The sequence below is a fragment of the Sebastes fasciatus genome, chromosome 5 (genome assembly GCF_043250625.1).
Source record: "Sebastes fasciatus isolate fSebFas1 chromosome 5, fSebFas1.pri, whole genome shotgun sequence".
In the NCBI taxonomy this organism is placed as follows: Eukaryota; Metazoa; Chordata; class Actinopteri; order Perciformes; family Sebastidae; genus Sebastes; species Sebastes fasciatus.
The window spans coordinates 6,739,040-6,757,002 of NC_133799.1; the positions used below are offsets into that span (position 1 = coordinate 6,739,040).

The window sequence follows — 17,963 nt, forward strand, 5'->3', positions numbered from 1 at the left end:
TTCCTTAGTCTCGGGAGTCTTTCACACACATGCACTTATAAACATGTTACTGTGAGCTACACATCAAGTGGGCAGGTCGCTGATGACCTCATCGGCATCATCCTTAATGGAACCTGTTGTTATCGTTATCATCATTATTATCGTGTGTCCTCGCCATCACACCATCTACATTTTTTGGGGGATATTTTGCCAAAGAGCTGTGTTGTTTTAAGGGGGTAAGATGTAGAATGTCAGATTTGTTAGGGTTAGAGATCTACTTGCAATCCCGCCAACAAGTACACTCATCATTGCACTCTGACAGTTAGTAAATCATCATGTGACTGTGCCTAGGAATGATGATGATTTCACCGTAACACAACTGTGTGATGCACAAAACACACATCATCTCATTTCCTTTTTCAAATGCATACGTGTCTCTGTAGGTGAGAGGAGAGCTATTTGTGTGTGTGTGTGTGTGTGTGTCTGAAAAAACGGGGAAGCAGAGAGGGAGAGGAATCGTACCTTTCCACGTCAAAGGGAAAGCAGAACTTTGGTATCGTCTGAAGGACCTCCTGAGAAACCAGAACAGAGACACACACACACACCTTTTTAGAGAAACACACATCACAGGGGAAAAACAAATAATAACTGTGTATTTCAATATGAAAAATCTCCTGGGCTTCCACTAAGTGGGTGCTATCAACTGGCTGAACAAAATGAGGATTAATGTTAAACGCTGCTGATAGCAATCTGACAAAGTCTTCACATCCCCAAACACTGCAGCCTAAATGCACTTAATCCAAATGAATGGGCAATATAAACCACTTCATTTGGCAGAACAGAGTGGAAAGGTTCCCTTTATTTTTGCCGAGGGATGGGGAGGGATCCTCGATCCACAGCTTGAATAATTAGCAGTTAATAAGTTCATCGATTATCGGGTGCCAAAGGGAGATGAAAAGACGAAGGAAGAGAGAGAAAGAAGGAGAGAGAAAGAGGAGAGAGAGAGGGGACACACGGCACCAAGGCGATGGTGGCAGATTGTAGTGACAATGGGCTAAGCAGCTCTGAGGGGTTAAGAGGTAGGAGGGGGGGGTACAAGCCTTCAGGGCTTTACCTCCCAACACCTCCCTTGTGGGTTGGGCGGGGGGGAGTGTGGGGAGGGTGAGGGTCTGCATGCTCTTGAAGCGAGGTGGGAGGGGAGGAGGGGGGGCACCTTTCCACCAGCAGCATATGGATTTAGACAGGGAGCAGGAACAGAGCGGAGCACCATATGGGTGAGCCACTCCAGACCAGCCACACAGCCACGGAGCAACCAGGTCCCCGCTCTGTCTGTCGCTCTGTCTGCCCGTCTCTCTGGCGGCTAACCGGGCCCAGAGCCGGCGCCAGGCACCAGGTCCTTTTTCGCCGTCTGTCTTTCTGCTACCTCTCTCTCAGTTGTGGCCAGGCTCTGCCAACCCCACAGACTAATCCTCGGGACTGGGTGGCTGTCTGCAATGCTCTGGCCTCTCTCTCGCCGTCTCTCTCTCTCACTCTCTCTCTCTCTCTCGTTCTCTTGGTTTGCCTGCCAAAGCTCGGCCACTGAGCCCAAGGTCTGTCTCTTCTTTCTGATTGGAGATGTCCGAGCTGAGAGTGATGCAGCTGCTCCGCTATCGCTCCCCCAGAGACCGATGTGGACGACAGGTTGGGGTGTCTTCGGCTGCTGCTGCCGCCTACTGTTGCTAAGACCTCGCCGTGGGGAGCAGTCACTGATCCCCCCCCAACCACCCACCCACGCCCCTCCTTATCAAAACTTAAAGCTGCCACCCCAGCACAACACGACCATCACCACAGACAAGCAAGCAACAGCAACAATGAGCTATGACAGAAGGGGGGGGTGAGGGTATGTGAGTGTGTCATGTGTATTTGTATGTGAGTGCCTGCCTGCTTCAAGGACTTTGTGCATTCAATGTGAGAGGGTGGATAAGCGTGTACATTTGTATGTGTTTGTGTGTGTGTGGGTGGCTGGGTGGTTGAGTTTGACTCGGCTATATGTTTGTGTGTGTACCCACATATGGTGCGTCGTACGGGAGGGGCGGGGTGGGGTGGGTGGGAAGTGGTTGTTTTTACTTATCAGGATCTGTGATAAAATTGAGAACTCAACAAAGACGGAGGGCTCGGTGGCAGAGGAGGTCTCCGTCTCTGCTGTGGGAGCAACGTGTGTGTGTGTGTGTGTGCGTGTGTGTGTACATGTGTGTGTGTGCGACTGTGTCTTGGCGTGTGCGGCTGTAAAACTGTCACACACATCAGAGCTGCCATCGCTGTATGCGTTTGCTACTATTATTAACCACTATGTACGCACACCAATATGTTCCAGAGAGCCCTCCCTGGCGCACTGCATATGGCACACAAACCCAAACAGACACACACACATGCACACACGCACACGCTCGCTTTCCCTGCAAATAAAAACATTTGACTTGCCAGATTTGAGAGTTGTCACAGCCCCGCCCACATCAGTTGTCTGCGTCTGAGTGACAGTCTTGGGGCTGTAGAGACTCTGATCTCATACAGGACCAGTGGGAAGTGATGCGTTTGTACGTGTGTATAATGTGACAGCAGACATGCTCTATCTCTCTCTCTATATATATATATACATTCTAAGCACCATATATACATATCAGTCTGTGTGCCTCAGGTACACTGATGCCATACAGTCTATAGGCATTTTTAATCTGCTGTCTTCTTGAGAAATTAAATAGACTGTTTCTGATCTACCCTCTTCTTTATCGAACAATTTAAAGCAATATATGTTAGGGCTGCAACTTACCAAAATATTATTGAATTATTTTATCGATGAATCAATTCTTTTATTTGGTTTACAAAATGTCAAAAGAAAAAAGAAAAAATCACAATTCCTTATAGCCCAAGTTTTAAAATTGTCTAAAACCTAAAGATATTCAGTTTATAATGATATAAAACAGAGAAAAGCAGGAAATTCTCATATTTAGGAGACTAGGACCAGTAAATGTTGGGCATATTTGCTTGAAAAATGTCTATCAAAGTAAATGCAGACAAACTTTCTGATTAATAAACAACTTGGTTCAGTTCTAATAAATGACCACTCGTCTTTTCTGAAGCTGGAGCTTTCTGGAGCTTGGTTATTTAATCACTAAATGTAATGTTGGTTGTATATAGTAAATCACTACAAACCTTGAAGAGCAGTGTAAAAGCACCATTACCAGCAAATGCTTTGGCTAAAAATCTCTCTCAGTCTATAGAAAGTCAAATGCACCAACAGTTTTAAAGGATCAGTTCACCCCATAGACTGTATCAAATATGAACGGAGTCTTCGTGACGTCACCCATAGGTTTAAGTGGGTGGCTCCGGCCGCCGTCATCTTGGCAGTGACGACACAGCCTAACTCCTGGCTAATCCAAAAATGGGCAACGAGATGGATTGTAGCAGACAGCTATCAACTAGCGACCTGAGACACCACCCACCTGTACCTCAAAGCAGCCACGCCCTCAATTATGCCTATCTTTAAGCCTTAATATAATTTAAACGGGTGATCTATATAAAAATTCACCCCCCTTACAGTTGTCCTGAATGGGGAAATTAGCTAAAGAGACAAAAAACGTTTTTTGTACCAGGCTATAAACATGTTTATTTCTGCTGTAAAGTTGGGCAAATTTAACATGGGGGTCTACGGGGAATGACTCCCTTTTGGAGCCAGCCTCAAGTGGCCATTCGAAGAACTACAGTTTTTTGGCACTTAGTGTTGGCTTCACTTCTTGGCACCGGAGGCTGCCGCTTCACCCAAGTTAAAAAAAAATAAAAAATAAATCTCACTTAGTGGTATCAAACCACGCAGATAGTTTAGGTCTTATGTTTCGGTTGAGGTTCTGAAACACCCAATATAATGCGGTTGAACAGAATTTAATTTGTAGTGCTCACAGTATTGGGGGGAAAAAAAATAATAATGTCTTTTTGTAATCAGTATTTCCATTACTCTGGATAATCTACAGACTTCACTGTCAAAAGTTTTCATTGGGTCTGTTTCTCTGGTAGAAAGTAATTCCATATGCAAAGAGATGTGAATATCTCAAAACATAAAACATATCTCTCAAAACCTGGGCGAATAACACCAAAACTATATCTGTATGGCTACATACCACTGGTAAGTGAGAAAATATGTTTTGGATGATTCGCCCCTTTATACTGAGCTCTACACTGTTCCTGTTCCAACATCTCTTTCAGTTTTTAACCAAATAGACTGCTTGTATATGTGATGTGCAACTCATAATCTTTCTTTTCCTCATCTGTCAGTCTGTTTTCGGTTTCCCTACATCGTACCTGTATTACTGATAACTCATCTGCGCATCAAATCTGTAGCTCTCTTTCCTCTTCCCTCCGTCCATGACTGGGCCCTATACCGTGGGGAGGTATCTAAACAGGAACGGCACAAAGGGGGGTGTTCTTCCACACTTTCTTATTACAGTAAGCCCCCCACCACCTCCACCACACACACACTCCCCCTGCTTGCCATTTTCCCAAGACAAAAGAAAAAGAGGCAGCTAATATATTTGCAGCTTTGTGAGGGGGGTGTCGGGGGGGTGGAGGAGGAATCTGCTGCTAGGCTGGGCTTGGCAGACAGTGGTGTATGTGTATGTGTGTGTGTGTGCGTACTGTTTATCGTGAGTGGAGACAGGGGTATCACTCAGTGAGACAGAATACTCTGGGTTCCCCCAGCGGACGATCCTGCTATCACTGCACCACAACACTACAACAGCACACAGCAGCACACAGCAGCTTTGCACCGTGCTCCTGCAGGATAGCACGGTACAGCGGGGAGAGCAACAAACTTTGCAGCACAGGGCGACAATCTTGCTTTTCTACTCTTAAAAAAAAAATAAAAATAGGCCTGAACTTCTTTTATTCCTGCTCTACCCTGATTATTATTTTGGAAGTAATTGCAGTTGGTGTTAAGCTGTATATGGTTGAGGCATACGGAGGGTACCGGGGGGGGATTTGACATGTGACAGATCATACTCTGCGGGCTCTATGCGTGCACCCCCCCCTCTTGGCCACTCACCATCACTAAAAAGGGGGGAAAATCTGCTTTTTAAGATCACACCAAGTGGACGTAATGATGTTAACCAGTTCATTATTAACGGATTAAATGCTAAACTCTGCATCAGCCGTGGTGTTTCATTTACGGTGTGAACTTCATGAGCGACATTCATTTTCCCATATGCCTGCAAATATAGAGGCGAGGAATGAGGATGGAGTAAAAGGGCAAGTGAAAATGCTGAAAATAATAAACTATGAGGCAACAAAAAAAAAAGAGAAGGAGAGAGGCAGACAAGAGACTGACAGGAGTGAATGTCTTAAAGAAGGAGATGGAGAAGGTATTGGATGGACGGACACAACAGCAGAAGGAGGGAGGAAAAAAGGGAGGGAGGGAGGAGCAGCCCAGTTCACGCCCCTCTCCCCATGCAGCGAGAGACTCCTCCCTGGGGGGACTCAGACTTTAAGCCCCTGCCCTGCTTTATATTCCCCTGGCTACTGCAGCCAGATCAATCTAGCCAGCTACCCAGTGTAACTCAACCTAGTTCAGTGCAGCCGGGCCCCAAGAGCCCTCTCTCTATACAGGGTGTAGTTTTAGGAGGAATGGAGGCTGGAGGCAGGCAAATTTGTAAATGTACCACTGTTATACTCATATTAGAAGCAGGCTTTAAAAGGACTATATCTGTGTTTTTGCATGTGTTAGCCCATTACTACAATCCACATGTACTTTATATTACTGTCAGCTGTTTTTCAAAGCATACTGTACTGATTCCTGAATGTGTTTTTGTACTGTATAATCCATCACAGTGAACACTGTGCCTGCTTTTATTTTTTTGTCAAGGTTAATTTATTATTTCCTGGTAATGCAACTGCAGGACTGATTTGAAAAGCCTGCGCTGCATTACCACACAAAAATAACATAACTCAAAAATAATGCAGGCAAGATGTTCCACTGTAATGGATTAGCTCAACTTGAGTTAAGTTTTTGCAAGATGAGTTTTTAGACCATATGGAAATAAATAGAAATCAGAGCTAAAGCTGGGAAGGTAGTGAAACACATTCAAACGCGTAAAACGGCATGTGATGCTGCACATGCACATCTCTATGAGGATTCAACTGTGAACTCTGGTGAGCTCTGGAGCATTGTGTCACACGTGGTCAGCTAATGTCTACAAGTCATCAAGTGACTAAATTACTTTGTTCTCTCTACAGAGAGTAACATTTGTTTAAAACATAAAAAAAATTACCTCACATTATCAACAGGATGTGAAGAACTAACTTTTGACGTTATGTCAAAGACGTCTATGTATTGTGTTGCAGAGATATCTACTGAAATGAGTATGCTAACCAGCTAGCGCCGGCCCGTCCTGTCTTATAATACCATTTCTTCCTTGAGAGACAATAGTGAGTCATTGTAGCATCCAGTCGGCCCTCAGTCCGGTGAAGTAAGGTCAATAATACATCCACCGACGGACCCCCAGTCAGCTTGAATTCAGCCAGTGCAAACCCCGACGTTGAGGTGGCGTCCTACCACTTTGGATTTAATTAAAAAAAACTATCATAGCATAAACGGACTGTACAGCCCCTGGTTAGTGGCACAGTAAACACTATGATGGCTAACGTAAACTATAGGCTGTATGTATTTTGTATATACAGTTCCCTTTGTTAACACCTCATTTGGAAAACCGTACGTAGTCACGTGTGTATACTTCCGCTAACTTCGCTAAGTCCGTTGCTAGCCCTCCCATTAGCTCTATTCTCTTTATACATCCATGGTCAGCTCCATCGGGGCTGTTTGAATGTATTTAACATAAATGTCAGTATATGGGTGCTCTACAGTTGTAGCGTCGGCTGATTTGACCACAGAGATGAGAGTTACGGCTGGCTTGACCGCACGTAACGCAATATGATAACGTTTCCTGTCCATGACAGAGTTAGCATGCAGCTTTAGCAGTGTTGTCTAGCTCAGATTTTCCTGGCAATGTGTGAAACCCAAAGTATTTCCATACTTTACTGTATGTGTAGCGTTTACCACTTTGGATTTAAAATGTGAAGGTGCAGGTCGTATCCACGCCGGCCCTCCGCCGTTTTGTGCTCTATCGTATCTGCCAGTTTCTGCTCGCTAGGGCCGGTCGGCTACTGTTTGTTCTGAGTGACGGATACGCAACAAATATGACGTTACGTTACTCTGACTACAACAATAAAAGCGGTAACTTCCTTCTACCTCCGCTTAGACTAAAATTTAAGCAAATATATATATATATATTTGCATTAAAAGATCGATTTCAAAATCGTAAAAAAATAAATTGCGATACATAGGTTTTTTTCCCACCCCTACTACACACTGCAGTTGAATTCTACTAAATATACTTTAGTTTCATTAGGAATGCCAAAAGTCAAACACCTTGTTACACAAACATACAAAAACAGCCTGTTCCTGCTCACAACTCTGTTTGAAATTCATTACCTCTCAATTATGGCAACTCTATATTGTAATTGTGCCGTGCACTTGGCGGTTGAACACATTAATAGTTCACATTAATAATGGCACACCTCACAGGATATTTCTTTCTGAAACTATTCATGTTCTGAGAGTATTCCCCGACTGATGCCTGCTCTGTTGGAATCAAAAGTATGCTTTAAGGTAAAAGTTGAGAGAGACCAGTTCCTGTTTGAATATTTTAATAACTGCAAGAAAGCGGGCACGTGCAAAGCTATCTTTTCCATATGTGTCAAAGATGCAGCATAATGGAGTTTTAAGGCTACAGTGGTTTGCGGCAGGCAGGGACCCTGGTTATCTAGCCTGCGCTTCAACAGTATAATGACATAGTCAGCAGGGCTACTAACACATCAGCGCTGGAAACCACAGTGTCTCCACTCACCCTTCCTTCACCTCTTCCTCCAGCACGCTCTCGTGCCCTCTTCATCACCTCCTCTCCTCCTTCGCTTCTCTCTCATTCCCTCCATCCCCCACTCTCCGTCCTCTTTCACCTCCCTCCCAAACCCCCTGTCGTCATCTTAGATTCCCCCCTTCCCGCATACCCCACCTTTTCCTCACCCTTACCAACACCCCTCGTCCCCCCTCTCGCCCCCCTTTTCCCAATTAGTCTGTCTGTGTGCAGCTACCCAGCCGATCTCTGCCCATCCTGCCGGTGCTGGTTCGCTCACCCAGCCCCTCTGGCGAACATGACAAAGAGAGATCCTCAGTATTCAAACAGACACACACTGCTTTCAAATGCCGAATGGCAGGGTCGACCTGGGTGCAGCTTTAAGCAAAATATTCAAATTCTCAGCCTTTCTTTTTTAAGAATTTGCATGGATATGCATTCATTTGCAATGTGTAAAGGCACAAGGACAGCTGAGCCTTGGTTTTAGAGAGAGAGAGAGAGAGAGAGAGAGAGAGAGGGGAAAATAAATAAATAATGCAGCATAAAAATGTATGATGGTATGAAACCTTGATTGGGTCGACTGGTGGATAAAAACTAGGTTCAAAACTGAGAAAAACACAAAGTCACAAACAAAATGACACATGTACATTATTAGCACCAAATAACTGTGACTAATATCAGTGAGTTAATCTGTGATCTAATATACCGTAACCAACAAACTTCCTGAGCTACTTCCTGTTTCCTCAGTCATCACCAAACTGCACCAGATACCGAAAGGTTACTGGATGTGATGAAAGAGACAGAAAGAGAAAGAGATGGAAAAGATATTAAGACAGAGAATGAAAGAAAGAAGAAAAAGCAAGAGAGTGAAAGAGAAGAGATAAACTGGGGAAATGGAAGTGTTTAATGCTTTAGTGGAGCTTTTGAAAACATTTACAACATTGTAAATCCTCAAGAAAAGGAAGCACTGGATGCAACATGATGAGCAGTTTTTGTTCCTCTCAGGTAAATAAAACAAGGGACTGAATCCTATTTATTCTCAATTTTTTGTTGATTTTCATACCTCCCATACTGGAAGGCATGCATTAACACGATTGAACCAATAAATATGGCACAAGAGATTAATCTACTGTCACATTATAGACTACATCATATTAATCCATTGCCTTACAAGTATCAAACAATCTATACCAGCAACTTCTTCCAATAATGTTTTACCAGCCCACTACATCTTCCTGAACTTTATTAAGCCCCAGAAATAAATGCAGGTACTATAGTGGTTACTGAAAAATGTTGCATTTGTCATATTATAGGTACAAACTGCCTGACAACAGAGAGGCATGTATACTAGGGGTGGGGGAAAAAATCGATATAGCATAGTATCGCAATATTTTGCGTGGCAATATTATACCGATACACGGACATCAAGTATCAATCTTTTATTATATAAACTATTATCCTCTTAACAAAAATAAATATTGTGTTTACCAGAGATGTGCTGATAAGTTTCTTATATATACACGTTATTCAGCAAGAAAAAGCATAAATTTGATCATCCGACTAATGAAATCTTAATCATTGAACAGAGTGAAAACTGTATCTTATTAGATTAAACAGATGTTGACAAACTGCATAGTTTGCAGTTGAAAAAAGGTATATAATAAATCGCACTATATCGCAATATATCTTATCGGAATACTCAGCATATCGCAAAATGTTTAAAGTATCGTGATAATATCGTATTGTGGGGCCTCTGGTGATTCCCACCCCGAATGCATACCAATGTTAACTACACTTTGACATGCACATCTGTTTTCAGAGTGCATGTCAGAAATGGCAATTATTTTTTTTTTCCTGTGATAATTAGGAGAGTTTTGTGATACTGTATTGATTCTCAAAAACACTGTATACATTTTTAATTAATGTTCTACATGCAAAGATTAACTCAGTCAATACTTTATTTCATTTGTAAAGAGATGCGCCCTCTCAGTGTATGTGCCCTCTCAAAGTAGTGCTACTGTATGATGTTGGATTTTACAGGGACTGTGATAAATGCTAATGCAGATCCAGCTGTTCGGATTGCATAAAAAAAACAAAACTTTTTTACTCAGATTTTATGATCAGATATTACTTTAGATTTTATAGTGGTGTGTTCTTTATACTATGACAGTTTTCCTAAAATCAGATTTTAAAAAATCGCAACATGTCGCCTTGCTTACAGTATCACAATATATCGTAATTTATCACATCGCTTTGTTGAATACTCAATTATGATTGGTCAATCATGGCGTTCTACGGTCTGTTATTTCTTTATAGTAGACCGTTGCTATGTATAACAGACAGTTGCTATGGGCGCAGTTCTGATGTCGGACTCTGACGGACCGTTATTTTTTGTCATATTATTGATTTAGCCATGTAATAAGCGGGATATTCTACAGCTAGCAGGTCATTGTTGTGAAATAAACCCCTTCGCGGCGATGCAAGACGACGTCCTGTCAGGGTTTATTTCATGACAATGACTGGCTCACTGTTCCTTATATATTGAATCGTATGCCCTGTATCATGATACGTATCGTATCGCCAGATTTTTGCCAATACACAGCCCCAGTGATATCTACATTTGCTAGAAATAGACAACGCAAGGGCCAAGCAGAGCTACTGCTGTTCACAAAGACAGGATATTTAGAGAGTGGGAACCAGGATTTAATCTCCAGTATCAAAATAATATCTGTGTCATGAGCAGGACACTGTCTTGAATCAGACTTCTGTAGGTGACCGTGACCTCTGGCCTTCCTGTCGAGAGGGCGTAAATGAAGACAATTCTCTGGTGGGGATCAATGTGGTAAATTCAATGTCTTCAATTAATATCAGGGTGATTCCTACATATCTGATGCACACGCAGGTAGAGTGAAACTTAAAGATGCAGAGCGGGAGAGAGAACAAGACAAAGGAAAAGACAGAACATGACTGAGAGAGACATAGACAATGACAGACAGACCGACGGACAGAGACAGGGGAGATGGCAGGGAAGCCAGATTTAGAGATGGAATAAAAAAAAACTCCAGAATAGTGAGCAGAAGAACAACGGGCAGAGGCACAGCCTTCTCTGGCCGCTGCAGACCTCGGACCCTGCAGAGATTCCTTTCATTAGGCTTTAATAGTATGCTGCCGGCTTGCCATTCTGACCTACGCTCTGTGCCAGTAATAAGAACGGCCTTCAAAGCCGGACCAAAGCAACAGAGCTGCTAGAGAGGGGGGAAGGTGGAGGGGGGAGATGGAGAGAGGTGGAGGGGTATATGAGCCGATGAGGTGCACTTTCAAATTGACACGGGGGCGTTACATTTTCACATCCTTGCTCATTCTGCCCAGGCTGATAGGAGAGGGAGATGGGGGAAGAGGGAGTTTTGTCTTCCTGGATTTTTTTTTTTTACTCCCCTCCACAAGTTTCTATTCCCAGTGACCCCTCTGCTGCACAGTGTCTGTGTTAAGGGAGGTTATTTTGGTTAACAACGGTCCCATGTTACCAGAGGTCCTCTCTAGGAGGTGTTGAAGGTGGCAGATTGATCTTCTGGCCTCTCTTCAAGCACACGTCAACACCTGACAGGTATATGTGTTCTTATATCCATATGTGAATGTGCCACCTCTGTATAGCAGGAAGAAACCCTGTTTGCTGAAAATATTTGTCATTTTCAATTCTACACTTCCGGACCCTTAAGGACATCACAGATGTCTAAACCAAGGACAAAATAAAGGCCTGAGTTTCGCCCTCCTGTGAAGCGCAACAGCACACACAGTCTTACATCCCCCTCTTGAATAGAAAAGTCATTGGGAAATTAGCGTCCCAAAAGCCATTGCATTTACCCTCAGAGTTGTCCTTGCTCAAGTTTAATAAGGGTAGGTAAAATGTTGCTTGGATTCTCTTTAGGCTATTATGCATATGTAGTATGAATTTGCGTTAACAAGAAGGATAACATCCCCTTAACCTCCCACTGTCCAGCCCCAAACTCATTCCCCCCGTCTATCAGCTGTTAATGAGTCACCCACATTCCACTGGGGCAGTATACATGTCGTCCATTGTACTGCACTCATTTATTTTCTACTATTCTCCACAATGGATGTATTTATGTTATGGGGTGAAGGGGCATATTGCTCGGAGAATAAGTATACGGCATCAACAATAACAGTGTGCATTATTCCAGTGCTAATAACCTGTCCTGCTGATGTCCTTTCTACGTATCACAGATGGGCTCAGACAGGGGAGAGCGGCAGTATTATGCCTCTGCCGAGATCTTCCACTGAATATATTACCATGTGATAGGGGGAGATGTCTCACTCCCTAACACACACACACACACACACACACACACACACACACACACACACACACACACACACTTGTAGTGTTGGGCCAAGAGAGCTGCATATGCCCCAAACATACAAGCATGGGCTTCATTAATGAAGTGCCAGGAGGAGAGGGAGAGGGAGAGGAAGAGGGAGAGAGAGAGAGAGAGAGAGAGAGAGAGAGAGAGAGAGAGCGTGCGCACGTTGTGTGTGTGTGTGTGTGTGTGTGTGTGTGTGTGTGTGTGTGTGTGTGTGTGTGTGTGTGTGTGTGTGTGTGCGCACAAAGCAGCCGGGGGGGATTTCCTTCTTTAAGCTTTCAGCTCCCACTGGGCTTAGCTCGACTGTATGAACCCTGATGTGGGCCTGCCTCTAACACATGGCGTCACACACACTCACACACACACACACACACCCTCGCACACACATACACACAAAGAATGTATACATTGAAGCTCAGCAGGAGGGCAGCAGTGCAACACTGGCTCCTAAACATTTGGCTGTGGACGTCTCATTGACAGATGTACATGGAATCTAGCGGAGGAGGTCAGGTCATTGCTGCACCCTCCTCTTCCTCCATCTCCTTCCCCTCCCTCTCTCCATCCATCCTTCTCTTCCTTTACACAAGACCCTATCTCCGTCTCTGGCTGGTGGCTGCTGCTGGTTGTGCCATGTATCGGGTAGTTAAGGAAAAACGCACGCCAATTAAGCCACATAGTTACATGTGTGATAGCTCTGTTGGCAACGGCAGTATGTGGTCGGGGTAAGCCTGGCATCTGATACCGTAAATATGAGCTTCCTGGCTGACGGGGGCAACCTGTTTCCAAGTGTAGATGCACTCTTTCTTCCTCCTTCCTGTGACTGCAGCCATAATACTGAGGGAGTTTGGTAGTTTTCAAAAATATAATATACGGTAAGGGTGGGAATCACCAGAGACCCCACCATAGGATATTATCACAATACTTAAGTCATACGATCTTATTGTGATTTTAAACATTTTGTAGGCTGAGTATTGCAATAAGATATATTGTGATATTTTGCAATTTATTACCTTTTTTCAACTGCAAATTATGTCAACATCTGTTCATCTCAGAGTTTTTATTAACATATCTTGAGGTCAGAGGTCAAGGGACCCCTTTGGCCATGCCAGGTTTTCCTCACTAAAATTTAGCATAACTTTGGAGTGTTATTTAGCGTTCTTCCCGACAAGCTACCAAGGTACCAATTGATTCGTTAGGTTTTCTAGTTTCATATGATACCAGTATGTATGAGCCCGTTACAACCTCTGAAAAACTGAATCGCGGCCGTCAAATTGTTAAGAGGTTAATAGTAGGGCTGTCAATCGATTCAAATATTTAATCGCGATTAATCTCAAATTAGTCACACATTTTTTATCTGTTCAAAATGTATCAATGTACAAATATTGTCCAGAAACCCTCACAGGTACTGCATTTAGCATAAAAAATATGCTTAAATCATAACATAGCAAACTGCAGCCCAACAGGCAACAACAACTGTCAGTGTGTCAGTGTGCTGACTTGACTATGACTTGCCCCAAACTGCATGTGATTATCATAAAGTGGGCATGTCTGTAAAGGGGAGACTCGTGGGTACCCATAGAACCTATTTTCATTCACATATCTTGAGGTCAGAGGTCAAGGGACCCCTTTAAAAATGGCCTTGCCAAAATTTAGCATAAATTTGGAGCGTTATTTAGCCTCTTTCCCGACAAGCTAGTATGACATGGTTGGTACCAATGGATTCCTCAGGTTTTGTAGTTTCATATGACATCACTCTAGTTTTAAAACTGAGCCCGCTATAACCTGAAAATCACAAGTTACGTCAATGCGTTAAAGAAATGAATGACGTTAAAACAAATTTGCGTTAACGAGTTATTATCGTGTTAACTTTGACAGCCCCAGTTAATAGCTTATGAAAGATTAATAGTTCCTGCCCATGTATCAATACAATATTGCCAGATAAAATATCTCGATACTATGCTATAACAATATATTCCACCCACCCCTTGAGACTATGTACGGCAGCATTACACTAGTCCAGTTTGCATTTGTTAAACCCAACAAGGAGCTCAGCCAAATGGATGTAGAATTCAACATTTCATTATGAAACAGAAAAAAGCTGAACAATGTGTTTACCACATGACTAACAATCTCCCGGTTCCCTATTCTAAAATCTCTGTTCCCCTACTGTGGCTATGTGTCCAAAAACAGTTTCAAACAGGCCAGTAGTTATTCATTTGTATGTTTAAAATATCTGATGCTTTGAATGAAGCTACAGATTATGCTAAAGTTTAATTTCATGAACTTTTTTTGACCTGTAGTATCATCTTTATCTATCATCCATCAACATAGTCATTGTTGACCAGTTTGGAACTAGTTTAGTACACATTCACCATCCATTTACTGTACATTTCTTATGCGACAATCTGTCCTGGGAGTGGAATGGCAGTGAAGCCAAAGTACATCTGTAGCTGAATCCGCTACTGTCCACCTGCAGCTTGGGAAACACAAGCAGCCAGCAGCTCTTTACTCCACTGCCAAAACACACCGCCGCTCTCTTTTCGCCGGTCACTGGGCGATGCTGCAGAGATGTGAGCAGCGGGGCGTAAAAACACTTCCCCTGCTCTCCTCTTGCCTCTCTCTACCACCCTTCTTCTCCCAGGAAGCCAGCCCAGAGGTCAGCACAATCAGGACCCATGAGCAACAAAGGGCCCCTACTTAGGCATCCGGTTCAGTGCCCGAGCCAAAGGCCAGCTTAGTGGGGCGAGACTGTCCATTAGGCAAGACCCTGGAACACCCCAGGGATCTGAGGTGAACAGGGTTAGAAAGAAGAATAAAAACACAATCAACCCAGACACATACACACACACATTCTCAAAGACATACACAGATCATATGAGGCCTTGTTTGACACTGCTGTCAGGGTGCAGTGAAGGGGAAAGACGAGGCCCTGTGACACGCTGAGACATCACACACATACATGTACATAAATACACACACACACACACACATTTAGGCCTGTACCTCTCCACACACACAAACACAAAAAAGGTATGAATTTCCATCTTTTTCATCTCTCAGTTTCCCACACCTCACGCCTTGCTGTTACAGCTTCACAAAACTGGCTGTAGCAGTACCCGAAGAGCTGGCAAAATATGCTCATTCTCAACAGCTCGTGACAAAACATCACTACTTTTCTGTCTCCGATCTTTTTGGAGGATGGGTGGGGATGTTGGCCCTCTTGAAGAGACTGACAGAGGTGCTGTACTTTTCTTTCCAGCCTCATCTCCTTCACTGCTATCAACCACGCAAAGCCCTCCTTTGTCGACCACACTCAGCCTACACTAACTTTCACACGGTCATTGAGGATATCCTCTATATCACTTGATGATGGTGTTTCACATCTTAACGTGTCAATTTCTCAGTAACTGTGGAAACAACCTTATCAATGGAGTGACGACAACATTTAATGTTGGGTTGGTAGAACCTGATGCTACGAAATTTACGCTTCACATAAAGGGTGTTTTCCAATACAGTCCTTTTTAAACTATGGATCTTTTTAACTCAATCCTCTTAAAGTGGACTAAAATGTGGACCAACAAAAATGATGGGGCCTCAGTCTTCTCTCTGTTCACACTATAGTTCCTGCCTTCATCACTGCTGGTCAATGCTTTCCCCTTCAATGATATTTTTAGGGTTTGCACAGGCGCTTCCAGACATAATACTGTCCAGTTCGTCATAAAAGGAGCATGTGTCTCTTATGTCAGATTCTCCGCTTTTTCTCATTTATACCCACTCTAATATTTTATATTTATTGTGAAAATACCTCCTTCAAACAACTATTTATTCATGTTCCTCGCCAAAAAAGCGGCATTACATTTTACAAGATTACATTTGAACGCATTATGATAACGATATCATTTTCACCCCATACTGAATAGAGCTTGAATGCATCATACTATAACTCAATGGATCCTCCGTACGTTAGCTGGTAGCTTCGTTATTTAGCCAAGCAGGACTGTGCTGCCCGCCAGTTGCCAACAGCTAACAATAACTAGCTGTCCTTCTGCTGATTTCAACACGGATTTGTTGTTCACAATGTAGCATTACCAGGGATCGGCGAATAGAAAGCATTAATGCTGATAACCCGATCGCATATTTTTACTGAATATTGTTTGATAACGGCACAGGTTAAGCGAACTTGAAGCAAACCTTACTCAGACCACCACTCAAGGAGTTCTTTTGGTGTCTGAGTTCTTTTGGTGTCTTCACCTATGCACAAACAATGCTGACTAATTTCTCTGAGTTTGTCTGGAGGGCTGAAATGGACTAAATGGACTGTGAAATCACATGTACATTCTTGAATTTCTGGAAACAAAACATTCCTAAAACGTTCACGCTACCTACACTCCATCTGCCAAACACTCTTCTTTTCACTTTCCTCCACCTTTTCTCAATTTCTTTCCAATTTTGTCATTTCACATGCCTCTCACCTTGCCTTTATCTTTCTACCTCCCTATCCTTCCAATCTGATGACTTCTTCACCTCCTTCCAACTTTCCCCATCACCCTTTTTTCCCATAAATCTCCATTTATCCAGTTCCCATTGTCCACCTCCTCTTTTCTTGTGTCTACCTCTTCTCCTTTTCTATATCGCCCCCTCCTTTGGGTGCTACACAAGGTCTCATCTGAGGGCTACGTATCATTGTCTTCAAGTTAGCGTCTCTGGCCCCCTGCTACCGAACCTCTGCACACCCACCTTGACTCCTCCACCACCACTCTCACCCACCATCTCCTCCTTTCCTCAGGGTCAACACTCAGCTCCCTCAGGGCTGAAGTCACAAATCATATCCACTGTCTCCTCTCCTTCACCTCAATCCCTCAGACCACTGCTACCTCACCCACCCAGTCGAGCCCCCTTCCCGCCTCCCCCCCACCCGGGTCCTGTCCAGAGATGTGGTCACCAATCACATCATGTCAGGCGGCCTGTCCTGATGGAATACGGTGTCAGAGCAACACTCAGAGTTGCCAAGGTTGAAGCCTCGAGAGACCCACCGCCTCTCTTCTTCTCTCTCTCTTTGTCTGTCCCCCTCTCTCTCCCTGTCTGGCTGATGACACAGTGGGCTTTTGAGCAGAGATGGATATACAGGACTATGTGAACAGAAAATAAGCCAAGTTCAGCCTGAAGTCATGGATTCTCAAAAAACTTGACAGTGGTTAAAACTAAATAAGCACAAGGACAGGGACATTTGAATAACACATTCATAAAAAGAGACAAAAATGGCTATATTTGCCTTATTAATTTGCCAAAAGCAGACTACATGACATTACCCTCTTAAGTCCATAAAGCATTGAGATAATTTGGCTCCCTTGCAACCAAACTACCCATGTCATACACCGCTGGAAAGGGAAAATGATTGGTTACAATCACAGGATTATTGACCTGTTGATAGCCAATATCAGCTTGTTCTACCATGGCAGCAAATCTATGCGACAGAGCCCATTTGCCTTCCAAACTGGGAGCACTTGCTGTACTTCAGGGGCTGTCCTGGGGCGAAAACTAAACTTTTATTTTGTAGCCACCAAGGTAAGGAAAACAAGCATACCCAACAACACGGTGCAGGAAGAAGAGAAAATATTGTTTATATCCGTTAAAGTGCGGCCTTCGTTTGGCGAAAGAAGTTAGCAGACAG

The 17,963-nt window shown here is 43.5% G+C and overlaps 1 protein-coding gene across 3 annotated transcripts in view; it reads right to left on the reverse strand.

Annotated features, from left to right (window-relative positions):
* Positions 1 to 17,963, reverse strand: part of dennd1b (DENN/MADD domain containing 1B) — a 131,332-nt gene that overhangs the window by 75,856 nt on the left and 37,513 nt on the right. For all 3 annotated transcript variants that reach the window (XM_074634768.1, XM_074634770.1, XM_074634771.1), the window contains exon 4: positions 502 to 551. In XM_074634768.1, coding sequence (XP_074490869.1) covers positions 502 to 551 — 50 coding nt within the window. The remainder of the gene's footprint in view (positions 1 to 501; positions 552 to 17,963) is intronic.